General features: G+C 37.8%; 1 protein-coding gene across 1 annotated transcript in view; it reads right to left on the bottom strand.

The window, feature by feature from the left end:
• Positions 1-15,878, bottom strand: part of SREBP (Sterol regulatory element binding protein) — a 132,344-nt gene that overhangs the window by 22,020 nt on the left and 94,446 nt on the right. Inside the window, exons 13-14 of the mRNA XM_083124230.1 lie at positions 11,766-11,927; positions 3,656-3,791 (exon numbers count right to left, since the gene is read on the bottom strand). Of these exons, the coding sequence (XP_082980356.1) occupies positions 3,656-3,791; positions 11,766-11,927 (298 nt within the window). The remainder of the gene's footprint in view (positions 1-3,655; positions 3,792-11,765; positions 11,928-15,878) is intronic.

The following is a 15,878-nucleotide window of genomic DNA, read 5'->3' on the forward strand; positions in this document are numbered from 1 at the left end:
GAATGCAAAAAATGTAGTATGTAGCAGAGGTACATTCCTACAACTGTGCAAAGTTTAGTTGAAATCAGACTGATACTTCTTCAGTAAAAAAATAATAATCTTATATAAAATGGCAGTGTTGCCACATTCGGGACAATGTCTGGAATTTCGCTTCTAGAATCAATCCTACGGACACTGGATGGACCAAATTTGGAGGAAAGCACGAAAAAGGACTACTCTATGAGGATATGTAATGCAAGTGCCACAACTTTGAAAAAAAGCTGAAATTACGGGGTTCAAAAATTTTGCGTAATTACGGAAAATTTTGAACTTTGGGCCTTTGGCCCCGCTTCCCTCCTAAACACTTAATTTTCAGATGTTACTTAAAATGGTGCTTTTTACTCACTCTTACATTCAGAATATAAATTATTCAAAAAGATGCAGTAGTTCTACAGTTATAGCCTTTTATCTTCAATTTATCCCATAGTAACAAAAGGGAAACAAAGGTCTTTTTCAAACGGTGCTTGTTAATAATAGTAACAATGGATGTATTGATTTGTAATTACAGTATATAATATCTTTATACGTATAAACTAACGAACAAAAAAAGACAGAACTGAAATACAGTGTACAGTTTCCAAGAAATTACGCGTTAATTGCTGTTGTTTACTAACACGTGGTCGGGGCAAATTTTGACAATCAACCCTTTGCCTCCGCATCCCCTCCTGAATCCTTAATTGTCGGACGTAGCTTAAAAAAAGTTCTTTTTTCTAATTCTTGCTTCTTTATTTTTTAAAAAAGATGCAGTAGTTTACAAGACATAGCCACTTTTAGAAATCCATCCAATAATAATATGGTGGTAACAAAGGGAAACAAAAGACTTTTTCAAACTTTGCTCGTTAATAGTAGTGACAATGGATGTATTGTTTTGCAATTCGAGCATGTCTTACCTTCTTATGTATACTGAAGATAAAAAAAGACAGAACTGAAATATCGTGTGTAGTGTTTGAGAAATTGCACGCTAATTGCTGCCGCGCACTGATGGTCAAAAGGGGTTCACATGTGGTACGTTATGGTATCGTTGCAAAACTGATGAAAGCCTGCCATCAGAAGAGTGACTCAAAAGTTTATTTGAAGACATCAACAAGAAGCAACCGTTTCAAATTTTGATAAGGTGTTTTTAATGTGTACTTATGTATGCATGTACAGAGGCTGATCCGTCTCCATCCGAACAAAATGAAAGTGTTATTTACCTAAGAGATTCCAGCCCGCCACCATCGTTCATGCTCAATGTGATTGCCACCTGTGTGTACTATTGCACGACATCACAGTTTTCACTGCAGCAGACTTTGTTGTAGCTGTACCAGGGGTAAATTGTTCCACTCCTGCTTGCAGACTTTCCATAGGCCATGCACAGAGACACCGACGTGTTGAAAGGTGCCGTTTGAGAAGTACAAAAGCACAAAAATCCATAGGAGTAGCATCTGGACTCTTCACTGGAAAGTCCTCGAACGGAATAGCATGGATACCAGTTTCAGCTGCCATGCGTCGGCAGAAGGCCAGCGATGTGTTGGCCGTGTGACTTGAAGCTTTATCCTGGAGCAGTTCCACACGATTGGTGTCTCCTCCATACAAGACTGGTAATTCTTTTGTGTACACTGGTGATAGGACATGTTCTTGGTAATACGCAGCATTGATTTTGACATTTTTTTCGGCACGACGAATCATCAGCTTCCCTCTGTAGCAAAATACAGTCACAATCATGAAACTTTTTGAGAAACTTTCTTTGCATTGACACACAAAGTGACACCGGTCTTTAGCACCTGTCTTGTTAGTTTCATAGGCACCCTCTTTCGATGCAATTTCATTGGTGATGTGAGCTGTGGAGGCAGCTGCTGAGCATTTCGTTTAACTATATCAATAACAGTCGCCCATCCTAACACCAATCCATTGTTCCAACACTGTTCTACTATGCTGGAAATGCTAAATTTGGCATGGAAAAGTGCTATAAAGTACCCTTCCCAATAGAGATTTGTTTTTGGTGGCATTTTGCCCACTATACCACCTTCACTCTGCTAGACAACAGCTTCCACACTGCTCATCATGTGCATCCAGTTTGGGTGCTCTCTGCAAACCAGTTTGCCAGGTGGCGCTGTCTGCATGTTGTTCAGATGGAGACGGATCAGCCTCTGTATATGGGTGAAGTTGCCAAGAAAAGCAGTTTTGATTAGGGCTGAGCCGATATCACTTTCAACCGATACCAATGCCAAAATTCGCACTGAATTCCACCGATACCAATACTTGAAAATTGCAATAATTAAAAAGTTGTTCAAGATATTGATTAATATTAGTGTCGTAGTATTCCACTATAATTATATGCATAAATTTACCTAGATTTTAGCTTTAAAATACTCAATAATTACATCAGAATTAAATTACATGTTATGTTATCCCAAAATTCAGTTTTACACATAAAACTGGTGCCAAATAAAAAGAAACTCCGAATTTTGCATAATTTCCAGGATAAATAGACTCCTCAAAAGCATCTTAAAGCATTTTGAAGGAGTCCGTAAAAGACCAAATAGTGGGAAAAGTATCGGTAAATAAATTCCAACCGATACTGATACCACAGGTATCAGTCAATATCGATAAATTGGCATTAGTATTGGCTCAGCTCTACAGGGTGGATCAAAAAGTCACTTAACACCCTCGGTACAAGGCCACTGCAGCATGCAACATGGAAATGGTGATGACCAATCGTTGTCAGGCCAAGGAGGAACCACATTGACGCCACCTGCGCGGTCGGCGGTCATCTTGATACCCGCCATCTTGAATTCAACTTCAGAATTTTAAATGAGAAGGGGGTGATATGATATATCAAATCAGGCTAGAATTTCACGAGAAATGCAATTAAGATTTTTTCGACGTATCTTTAACCAGTAAAAAGTTATGACTGAATTCTTGTCCCAATTTGCCCCTTTTCCAGGTGTTAGAAAAATGCCTTAAAATTTGTTTAGCGCATCGATAATGCATCAAGATCAAAGTGATGTCTAGGGAGAGAAGTTCGCATGCCATTGCACACGATTTTAATCGGATACATCCACGAAAAGCTGTGAAGGACTTTTCATTTAATGGAAGCATCACACTGTAATTGTTGGCGACAACCATTCACAATGCCCAGCTCTTCATGGATGTATCCGATTAAAATCTTGTGCAATGGCATGCAAACTTCTCTCCTTAGACATAACTTTGATCTCGATGCCTTACCGATGCGCTAAACAAATTATAAGGCATTTTTCTAACACCTCGAAAAGGAGCAAATTGGTACAAGAATTCAGTCATAACTTTTTACTGGTTAAAGATACGTCGAAAAAACCTTCACCATTGCATTTCTCGTGAAATTCTAGCCTGATTTGATATATCATATCACCCCCTTCCCATTTAAAATTCTGAAGTTGAATTCAAGATGGCGGACATCAAGATGGCCACCGACCATGCGGGTGGCATCAATGTGGTTCCCCCTTGGCCTGGCAACGATTGGTCATCACCATTTTCATGTTGCGCGCTGCAGTGGCCTTGTACCAAGGGTGATAAGTGACTTTTTGAGCCACCCTGTAATTTAATCATTGATGGCCAATCATCTTCCTAAATCTTTTTAAGACACTGCATGTCCTACCTTTACCACAAATGATCGAGGTGCGGCTGTGGCGCTGTCTTAGGCTTCGGTCCAGAAGTTGCTGAGTGCGACCTGGGGCTGCTCCAGCCATCAGTCGTGCTGCTGCCTCGTACAGAAACACTCTAGGCAAAGCAGGCTGAAAGTACAAAGCAGATTCACTTTACAAATAAATTACACGTACATGTGGTGAGAATGTCATGAGTGTTACTGGTCAAAGTCAGTCAAACCTTGTTCTTATGATGATGATGATTATTCGATAGCTGAACACCATAAAGTACAGTTTAGCCAATTTTCAGAACACTGGTCCAATTAAATTTGTTATGATACTTGACTCAATGTGTAAATATAAACATGACTGAATAGTTAATTAATTTTTATTTTAATACATATAGAAAGCCGAAATAACAAATCCAAAATTCTTGACCTTTTTTTCGTTTTTCTTCATTAATTCGACCCCTACTTAGGTAAATTTGGAAATTAGCAATTAAGAAAATAAATATTTAATGAAAAACCTCTAGCAAGTATTTAACAAGAGAGGTCCCGGGATCAAATTCCGGCCTGAGTATAAGTGATCATATCATCCTTCATTCTGATCAATCAATCATTTAACAAGAGAATAGATTTGCTTTATCTATTATTACTACGGAGCGGAAGTTGATGAAATGTCATCTTTTTTCTGACATCTCGGACACGATGTCCATTAAATAGACACAATATTACACTTCGTCTACAACCCAAAAAAGGTAATTGTAAAGTGCATTTTTTTGTATTTTTTGCCAATTTTCAGGTTTTAGGTCATTTTCCCCAATTTTCGGCATTTTTCCGTCATTTTTCGCAATATTCGGTGTATTGTTTCGTCACATTTTGTCACTTCTTTCATTTTAGTAATATTCTTTTTCACCAAGGTGAACATAGACCTATATATATATCTCGCAGGATTGCAATTTACGAACAAAAGAAATGCTGAACTGGTGACAGTCTTTGTTGTGTTGGGTTTATTTCGAAAGCAAGATTGCATTTTATTCAATTTCCTTTTCATTTCAATTTTTAACCTGAAACTAACAAATTTAATGGTCATTTTTCCCCATTTTTTAGGACATTGTATAGATCATATACCTATATTTTTTAGGTCATCAACTTCCGCTCCCTAATTATTACATACTGCACTGCATTAGCAGATTAGCGAGGCTTTGGCATCTGGACTCACAGCCAGTAAAATCTTATGTGGGGCTCGTGTCGTGTTCCTATATGTTTGCGATTATCCCTTCATCCATCTTATCTTACCACTATTCATCCTCATCTTCACGATTAGCCAAAAGGGACAGAAAAGTGAAGTAAAATAAACTAAATCAATCAATCAGTTATTGTGACTGATTCCTGACCACAAGTATAATTTCTTGACTGGTAGACACCCTGAAAGAATAAACGTTCTCTGTAGAAAACATTTCAACATCAAGAGGAGGTCAACATGCAACCCATGAAATACGCCAGATTAATGGAGGAAAAGTGGCAAGGGGCTTGGCAGCTCTGATATGGCCTTCCATTGTTGGTGTGTTCAAGATTTATAGTTGTGGTTTTTCCCCTTGGATTGAGGAGATGGAAGGCCACCATCATACCCTGCCATGCAGAACATGTTTCATGTTTTTTCCTCTTTGTGTAAATCAAACTCAAATTAGCTGGGTCTTCCATATTTTGGTATCCCAAGTTTGTACACGAATTGCCCCATTTTTCATTCAATAGGTATCATATGAAGTAACAAACATGATCTTCAACAAAACAGTTTATCACTGTAACTAACAAAATGATTACAAAGTAGTGTGTGTTTTAAAAGAGCTGCAGAATTCTAAAAAGCTTTAACTTTAAAGTAATAGGTTTATTGCAACGAAATATTGTTTTTTTACACAGGAAAATTTTACATTTTGTTCTGCCCACACTGCTGAATAATGTGTGAGCAGGTGTTCACAGGATCATGTGATTCCAAGATGTCATCCATTCAGGAAAAAGCTCAGTGCGTGTTATGGCTTGCGGAGTTAAAATTTTGTGTTTTGTTGCGGAGAAGGTTCCAAACAACGATTGGAAAAACACCTCCAGTGGAGACAAGTATCCAGAGATGGTACAAAAAGTTTAAGGCTACAGGAAGTGTAGCAGATTTGCCACGCAGTGGGAGGCCAAGAACGAGTGACGATGTGGTGGATGAAGTGTAGGAGAGCATGCAACGGAGTGAAAATAAAGGAAAATAAAGAGATGAACCCCCAAAAAATGCCCTTATCCACTTGCATACATTCGGAGATATGAGCTATTGTCCCGGTACCTTAAATTATACTGGAACATCAGTTAAGCAAAAATGTTTACCGTATTCCTCAGTTTATCATTGTTCTTTATTCGTTATTTTGTGATTTCAGTTTCTTTACATGATAGTATGAATTAATATCATACCAGAACAAGGACCAATGATTCGGTGTCCAGAATAATCACTGATTTACATAGAAAAGTGTCAGTAGGGTTAAAGTGTTACTGTGTTAGGTATACATATTTTTAACCTTAAAATCTTAAAGCTAGAGAACAGGTTAGTAAAAGAAATGTTAATACTAGTGTAGAGTGTATAAAATGGGATAAAAGAGTTATTGGGTTAGGAATTTAAAGTTAACAAAGTTACTAATTGGGAGGTTAGGAAATTTATAACCCTCTATTAGTTGTTAATTTTTAACTGTTAAAAGTTCTTCATCACCATGAATTTGTAAAGGTCTAGTATAAAGTGTGTAGATTAGTAAATAAGAGACAAATAAACGGAGTCCAATAAAATCTCTTAAATGAAGCTTCTTGGAACTGGGAGTGGTGAGGACTACGTTGCACAGTATCTTATGAAAGAAAGTGAAAGTCAGGCCCTACATTTTGAGATTTGTGCACAATCTAATAGAAGAGGACTGTGACATGAGGAAGGAATTTTGTGAATTAATGTTAACCCGATTATGGTGTTGGTGGTGATGCCCTTCAGTCTCATTCTTTTCTCTGATGAGGCCATGTTCCATGTTTCGGGAAAAGTGAGTAGTCGATATACATAAGTGGGATAAACCCAAATTCAATGATTGGTGTGCAGTTTCCATGGACCACCTGATTGGTCCATTCTTCTTCGAGGAGGACACGGTGAACAGCACCAGCTACCTGAACATGTTGCAGACATTCCTTGTCCCGGAACTTCAGAGGTTAGGCATCATCAATGGCCGTATCTACTCTGACTCAACTCTCCCAACTGAGTTCAGTGCTAGGTAGCCTAACTTCACCGTGTCACGGTGGATGACAAGTTGAGAAGTAGCATATTCGTCTGCTGCAGTGGGCTGAAACAAGTAACTTCCCCAGCGTTGCCAACCTTTGTACACGATAAGACTGTACGTACATAGCATACGGATCGTATTATTGTCTCCAGATCCATACACAAAGTTTAAGAATTTCTTAGGGAAATATCCCCCCCCCCCACAAATACATACACACATGCACGCAAGCATCTGTTTTCTATGTTGGTTGTACATGTTAGCATTAGCTTGTATGCTAGTTAATCGTGAATGAAACATGTTGTATAGTCAAAAATGTTGACAAACTGCATCTAGAACTTACACTTTCTTGACAAGATTTAAGGTTACCATACGTAACGTTTTGACCAGGACAGTCCTGGTTTTAGAGTTGTCCCGGTTGTCCCGTCTATATTATTTAAAAGCACTATTTGTCCCGTTTTTTAAAAGTCTAGGAGTTCGCTTGAAAACCAAGTATAAATTTGAAACATTTCTTGTACTGTTACATTTCGTGCTAAAAAAAAGTTCTATTATTTTGTGGGTGTTCCGTTATTCGTAGAGCAGTGCATAAGCATGACCAAGAAGCGAACATGCAGTTTCAATATGGATTTGCAACAATAATGTAAATTAATGCATCTTGAAACAAACTCCAAAGACATATCTCGCTTTGTGTCAGATTTTTGTTCTATTAGTGGGGAGGATCTATCTTGTAGTCCTATTTGATTTCAGGTTGCCACTTTTAAGTAAGGGATATCCCTTATATTTGAAGCTTAAATTCAATTCAATTGTCTGCGATGGTGCAGACAATTCACGGAAGGCCAATCGAATGTGTACAACCCCATACAGCTGAGTACACACGGGCCCTTTGCATCACTTCAGGTGAGAGATCTTGGACCACTCCCTGTACAGCATGGGCCTTTAACTGAAGAGGTTTCTGGCATTGCAAGGATTTGAGAGCTACACTGCAGTAGAGATAGTTCCAGTCTTTGCTGTCAGACACATATACCATGGACATACAAATTTTAGTGCCATGCTACGACAAATGCCAGAACAACGGTGGTGATTATGCCGAAAATTAGGTTAGGACTCACTGTTACTAATGCAATAAATTACAACTGATATTCTTGTTTTATTTATACCTAATCAGCAGACTCTGATATTTTGTTATTTCTTTTCAAATTGGTGTATTTTCTTATTTTTTATTTTTTACTATACGGTGTTATTTCTCCCAAAATTCACATTTCCATTTTAGCGCATTTTCTGGCAAATATCTGAAATTATACCTTCATGGTGTTTTAAAACTACTGTTTCAAATTGTAAGTCACAACTCTTCGTGAGAGTTTGATATCTTGAAAGTTATTTTGGGAAAGTTATTTTCCATACCCCTTTTTTAATTTTAAGGTAAGAATTTTAGATAATGGAATTTTCCCCGTATATACTGAAGGGTGCATAATGACCATAAGTGCTCCCCTGCACTTTTCCATGAAGGTGTATAGGGTGTGGAGTTAGAGTCCCACACTTTCTTGATCACGGCCGAAGGTGGGGCTGATGTGATCAGCAACATGCTCCTGGCTACATTTATCCCTCAAAGTTTCCTTAAGGTACCAGCTTCATATGATGCTGGGCGGGTGCCGGAGCAGTTTGAATAGGTGGAAAACATCTCGGTTCTCCCCTGCAGGGGATCGACCCTGGGTCTCTCGCATAGTAGTCAGATGCCCTAACGACTGAGCTCCATTATTACTCGCTCGACAAATGCCGATGGTGTGCACTTAGCTTGGTAATTCAAAACATATCTCGTGCGACAAGTACGAAGATGTGGCTCTCGTGTGACGGTAGATACGCACTCGATCTCCTGTTAGAACCCTGCCACTTTGCTCTGTGATGCAAATTGTTTCGATAGAAGTTGAAAAAATCGTGGGAAATGCATGATTTAATGTGGCTGTCGGAATTATTTCATGTACGTATAAGTATAACTCTATAGTTTACTCTTGAGTAAAATGTTGGAAAACTTGCATGTTCTATGTACCCAAACATGGCCTAGAAAAGACAAGAATCTTGGATTTCATGGAATGTTTCGTTGTTTTAGGACATTTCTTTAAAAAAAATTGCTAAAAATGCCAACAATTCGAATTATATGCCAAATTCGCATTATTTCGATATTTCGAACAGGCGAAAAATGTGTCCAGACATCACTGCACATTCCTAAACATAATTTTGCAGCAATTACCAGTTTTCACGGTTTTGGCGTTTGCGGTTCCCTACTAATCTGAAATTACTTTCTGGCCACCCCTTGTATAAATCGGTAGATGGAAAGTGAAAATTTAGCAGGGCTGGCAGAGAAAAGTCAATTTTTGAAGAAAGTGATTTGCTTTTATGATTGAATGATTCGAGTAAATATATTAAAATATTTACGTATTTATTATTATTTTATTTCATAATATTTGACATTAACTTCACTCAGTGAGAGATTTATGACCATGTCTCACGAGTTTAAACAGACAGGACAGAGAGTGGCGTCAATTTCATTGCAATACTAGTGTTGCAGTAAATTTGAGGTTGCGAGCATGCACTTGCCAATTTTTATAACGTTCACCAATGCAGATTTATGTTTCACTTTTTCGTGATAGTATTCAATATATATCCCGTTTGGTTGGATTCTTCTTGATATCTAAAAATAGTGCAATGTCATTGTAAACGTATGTTAACTTGTGCGAAACCAGTAATACGTCAGGATGATGAAAGAAAACCTTCGTAAGCACTGCTACATTAAATAAGGTGAAGTGAGCCAGAAGAGTAATAAAATTCCAGCAGCATATTTTCAGTCTAAAGCTCTTCTTGTTTATGCATGCGATTTTTGTTGGATGTTGCAGTCCATGCAGTTTCTGTCGCATGTTGTAGTAAGATACTTTGTCGGGTGGCGATATTCGACGAAAATAGTATATATCAATAGAACCTATTTTTTCCATGTTCCTTCAGTTTGCCCAAAAATATGCCTCACTATTAGATGGCGCCACCCGCTCTTATCCCCTCCATCTGTTGACAAGTATCCTTACTACTCCCATACGGACAAGAAAAAATGATAATTCAATGCATTTTCCACATAATATAATATAATAATATAATATAAACCTTTACTCCCCCGATGATACCTGCTCATTACGAAATGAATGTGCTTTTTGGACCTTCGTACTCTTATGTTTGGGTGGAAACTCTAACCCAGGTCCGGAGCAAGCCTGGGAAATTCATATTGATGACCAACCTCGCCCCCTCTCCGCAACATATCAATGCCACATTTCCGAACAGAGTTTCACATTTTGGTTTATTATTCAACTTGTATGGCACTCGGGAACAATCAATGTCTTTTGAAACGTCCATTCCTTGAAGAGAATACTAAGGTTTGCCGCCTTCTCCCAAAAATAGCGGGAGAAGAAGGGCAAACTACAGATTTTTATATTGTTTTTTTTTCATTGAAATTCGGTGGTCGCGCCCCCCAAACCCTTCCTCGGTTCGGCGTTCTGATGTTGCATGCTCTGATGTTTTAGCTGCAAAACAAAACCTATCCGAAGTAGATTGCTCCGATAGTGACCAAGTTGTAACAATTTTCCTCCAAAAATGCAAATTTCCTATTTTTGGTAAAAAAACAAAACATTATCACATTTTGGCTTATTATTCAACTTGTATGACACCCAAGAACATGAAATATGTTTCATTCTCTTGTGAAATGTCCATTCTTTGAAAAGAATACAAAGTTTGCGCCTTCTCCCCAAAATAGTGGGAGAAGAGGGGGTAAAGTCCAGATTCTTATTTTTTTTCCATTGAAATTCGAAGGTCACGGCCCCCAAAACCCCCTTCCTCGGTTCGGCGTTCTGAGTTGTACACGGCTGCTTGCTATGATATTTTAGCTGCAAAACAAAACTTATCCGAAGTAGATTGCTCCCACAGTGCCCGAGTTATAACAATTTTCCTCCAAAGAGTGTTCGAATTTAAAATTCCCGCCGAGAAGCCCGGGCGACAGAAATTTCTCTCTCCCTCTCCTCCTGCCATCACTGGTTTCTGGAGCCGTGGTTGTGTTGCGCATAAAAGGGGCCTAAAAGTTGAGGCTGAAACTTGCGAACGAGATTTCCTGTTCCCGTGCAGAGTTCCATAAAAAAAAAAAAAAAAAGATGAAATTCCCTGACATTTCCCTGACTTTTTTTGACACCTCAAATTCCCTGACTTTTCCCGGTTTTCCAGGTTTTCCAGGCCTGTCGCCACCCTGCTCTCTCTATCTATCTATCTATCTATCTATCTCTCTCTCTCTCTCTCTTTGCCCTTGAAGTTGGCGAGTTTCTTGATGGGCAATTTAGGGAGAGATGGATTGGCTGCAGAGGACCCACACCTAGGCCCACAAGGTCACCAGACCTTTTGCATTCAGATTACTGGCTGTGGACATATCAAGACCTAGGTCTATGCACAGAAACAGACAAATCTTGATGACCTGAAGTTCAAGCTACATGATGTGATTCACAATAATCTGACGAACACCACCAGAATGCAATTCTCAGATCAAACTAAGATTGCAAATGTGTTTGGACATAAATGGTACCCAGCTGGAGATCTGGCAATGAACCAAACCACATCAAACATTCATTTTAAAGTTTACTCTGTGTAACAAATAATATTTCGTTGAAATAAACTGATTACTTTAAAACGTGTAAATTGTAACGTACACAATCATATACAAGGGAACTCAAAGGGATAAAAAAAATATATATACTTTCAGTGCAAAAGGTATAATGTATCACTTTCAATGAAGCTTTAAAAACTCAATCAAATTAACTTACTGGTACAAGCTGTGTGAGGCATCTCAAGGATGACAAATCACGCTGGAAACTACTAAGGACCACAGGAGTCACAGGTACAATGCACTCTGACTCCAAGCTATCTTCTTCCCAAATTGCAGTCCTTGTTTCAAGAAGCCAATCACACACTAACAACTGGGCAAGCTGTTTGAATTAAAAGAAAATGTACTTTAGAAGACATACATATAATATTTAACTTTCATACTTTACACAGAATGCAACTAAAGACTCCTTTGCCCACATTTCTCTAATTGATTGTAATGATTTGGCTTCTTCTATACCCTCTCACTGCATAGCTGTCTGATCTTGCTCATATTAGTTCTTATTTTCAAGCAGCATTTTCAATTTTGCAAATTTGATTTTCCCTATTTGCAAATCAATTTAACAGGTTTTCACAAAAGAACCTTTTAAAGAGTACTTCTCAAAAAATAAAGTACCATTACACAACATTTAATTTCAAATGAAATTCTTAAATACAAATACTAACTGCTTTAAGTACTGTTTCATGCAATATATTGAAATTTGCAATATGTATTAAGCTTAGAACTTGAAAAATAAAACACGCTCATCATTGGGCTGCAATCTTGCAAAGTACTTGTTTTATGATATGCAGGGGATCTGGATTGAGACTGATACATTTTGAGTGGCCATAAGTGCAATAAAACTCTAATTTTAATGAAAATATTATACAGTACAGATTCATGTATACTCCTTTAGTTGCCCAGTTATATGTGTGCTAGAACATCTGCGCTGTGACAAGAGCAACAGAATCCTGTTAGTTCCAAAATAAACTAAGGGTGTACTCCATCCAAATCACATGTTCACGTGAAAATCTCACAGTTCCTCTTACTCACCCAATGCACAATGTACACTTTGAATTACAGTGTAGGAAATGCTCCGGTGTTTTTTTTTTCTTTAAATACTGCTCATGTACAGGACTTTCCAAAATGATTGTCTGGGTTTGATGAAGTTATTATTGGTACGGCGTTATTCAAATAACTATCATTGCCACTGCAATCTATTGAGAAACTAAGTTTGGTGTACCTCTTGTTCTTAACACATAATTAAGGAGGCAGTTATCACAAAATGGTAGCTAGTGGTAGTGAGAAGGTATGGATTGAGGTAGAGGAGGAAAATAAACAGCATCCTTTATGTAATATCACAGGGTGAAAGGTCAGGGGTGCTAGGGGGCCTGGGTAGGAGATCCTGGTCATCATCATTTCCATGTCCGATCCACTGCTACAGAAGGGTGTCGTTCAAGAAATTCTGCACTTCCATGTGGAAATGAGGAGTCCAACTGTATAATGTCTTCATTCAGCTGTGAGATAGGCCATTCAGTTAACATATCAAGAAATGCTGATCCTAAAATGTGATCCGCTCAGGGTGGATAAAAATCATGATTTTTATTTAAAAAATCCTTTTTGATTACTAAAAAAAAAATCAGACTTTTTGGATTTAAATCACAGCTTGTGATTTTTTTTAAAAAATGCATACATGTTTTTCAGCACAGTAAAAGGTAAAGTTCCCCATGCATATAGCACCGTGAAGGAACATTTATGGGATGTGGGGTAAGGTGCAGTGGTAGCGTAGTCATTTTATAATCGAGGGGTCCCGGGTTCGATACTGGTGGAGGCACATAGTCGTTCGGATCCCACTTTAAACAGTAGGTCCAGTCCAAATTAGCCTTTCAGTGCATAAAGTAGACTTAAAACATCAAATCAATCAAACAAGCACCATGGTCTAGTAATCTGACTTTTGACCTACCCTATAGTTTGTTCCCATGCTTTTCCTTGAGCATGTTAAGAGTATCTAAACACCATCGAATGATTACGAGAATAATGTACTTTCACAAAAAGTGATTCTGATATCTACAAACTACTTACACATTACTTATATAAATCTATACATCATTTCCTTATTTTTAAAGTGATTTAAACCACCATTAAAAAAAAATACAACATTTAACACAACCTGATTTAAATCAAACAACCTTGGATCCACTTTCAGTTCATGTATGAAAAGTGTTGCTTGAATTATCTACCTTATGCAATAAAATAACTGTGAAAGTAACTCTATTACTCAGTCATCAAATCTCTTAGAAAATGTAAACTAATATGTAAATTATGTAATACTTTGTGTTACTATGCAGAGGAATATTACACCAACCACTGCTGTATCCAACACCTATCTGTTACCTTCCATATACCTTCTGTCAAAAAAGTACCGTGAATTTGTAATTTAAAAGGCCTGCGCTAATGATTTTTTAAATATTTTTTTTCCTTAAGTTGGTAGCACTGCACTTAATTACTATGCCAAACATGAGCGTGATCTGTCAACCAGTTTGTTTACAGCAGCTGGTTGAATCAGTCCACTTCAGTAGTGCATCACGATTTTTACAATGAATGAAATTATTGAACAAAGAGTTTGCCTTAAATTTTGTGTTGCGAACGGAATTTTGTGTGTTGACTCGCTAAAAATGTTAGAAAAGACTTATGGTGAATCAGTTTTATCAAAAACATGGGCTTACGAGTGGTACAAAGTGTTCAAGGAGGGCCGAGATATCGTCAAAGACATGCCTCGTTCTGGACGACCTTCGACCTCTTCAACCGATGAAAACATCGAAAAAGTGAAGGAAATTGTGCTCGATAATCGCCATTCCAGCTTAAGAGAGATAGCTAGTGACCTTAACATCTCTCACGAGTCGGTTCGTTCAATTTTGGTGGATATTTTGGGCATGAGACGCGTCGCCGCACGGCTTGTTCCAAAAGAGCTGAATTTTCTTCAAAAACAGTACCGTGCCAATTCTGATCCCACATTCATGGAACGCATCATAATTGGTGACGAGACATGGGTCTACAAGTTTGACATGCAAACAAGTCAACAGTCATCAGAATGGAGGACAAAAGACGAGCCAAAAGCGAAAAAAAAACCACGTCAAAGTCACTCAAAAGTCAAGGTGATGCTCATTGTTTTCTTCGATATTCATGGTTGGGTGCATCATGAATTCATTTCAGAGGGACAGACTGTCAATAAAGAATACTATTTGTCCGTATTGAAGCGTTTGTGTGAGAAAATCCATCAGAAATGGCCAGATTTGTGGAAGATCAATTTGTGGATTTTCCACGACGATAATTGCCATCGCATAGAGCGACAGTTGTGACCAAATTTAAGGCCAAAAACACAATAAATACCATCGATCAACCACCGTATTCACCAGATCTGGCCCCGTGTGACTTCTTTACGTTCCCAAAACTAAAATTGCCGGTCCGGGGTAACAGTTTTGACTCGATTGAAGCCATAAAGCAAAATTCGTGGAAGGAGCTTAAGGCCATACTGGAAAGCGCCTATAAAAAGTGTTTCGAAGACTGGAAAAAATGCTGGCATATGTGTGTTGCATCAAATGAGGCCTACTTTGAAGGCGACAAAATAAATATTGACGAATAAATTAAAATTGTGTGTTTTATTTAACAATTCCCAGTACTTTTTTGACAGAATATACACTGTATGCATTTCTTGCATCCTCTTACAAGCAGAAAGCAAGTAAAGCAAGGTATTTGTACGTATGCTTTCATATTCATACCTGAAGAGTTAATTTGAATTTTCATAACTGACTTGTTCAACACCTGTTGCAGAAATATCTTTCTAAATATGCACACGGGCTTTATAGTTACCAGAGATGTATCGATATGAACATTTTACTGATGTCAATTGAGTATGGACACACAATTTACAAACACCAATAAAATGTTAAATATTTCATGGAGAATTTTAATTAAACTTGGGCATGATCACTAGACTCAGGATTTCAATGCAAATCCATGTTTTTATCGTAAATGCATATTTGAACAATAATAGCTTTTTATGCACTTTGCCAAAAATGTTAAATAAATGAAATAGCAGTAACATTTATGTTGCATATTTTATTTTCCATGTAAAATTTTACAGAATTTCTTAGGATTTTGACTCTTTTGGTCAAATGTAAGATTTTTTTATGATTGGAAACTGCCTGTTATTAATTCATCTCTATCAACCACTTTCTTAATGTTAGCAAAATCAGGTAATCAACCTCATTTCACAGGCAGACAAAAAAAATGT

Source organism: Lepisma saccharinum, chromosome 6 (genome assembly GCF_977018435.1).
Source record: "Lepisma saccharinum chromosome 6, izLepSacc3.1, whole genome shotgun sequence".
NCBI lineage: Eukaryota > Metazoa > Arthropoda > Insecta > Zygentoma > Lepismatidae > Lepisma > Lepisma saccharinum.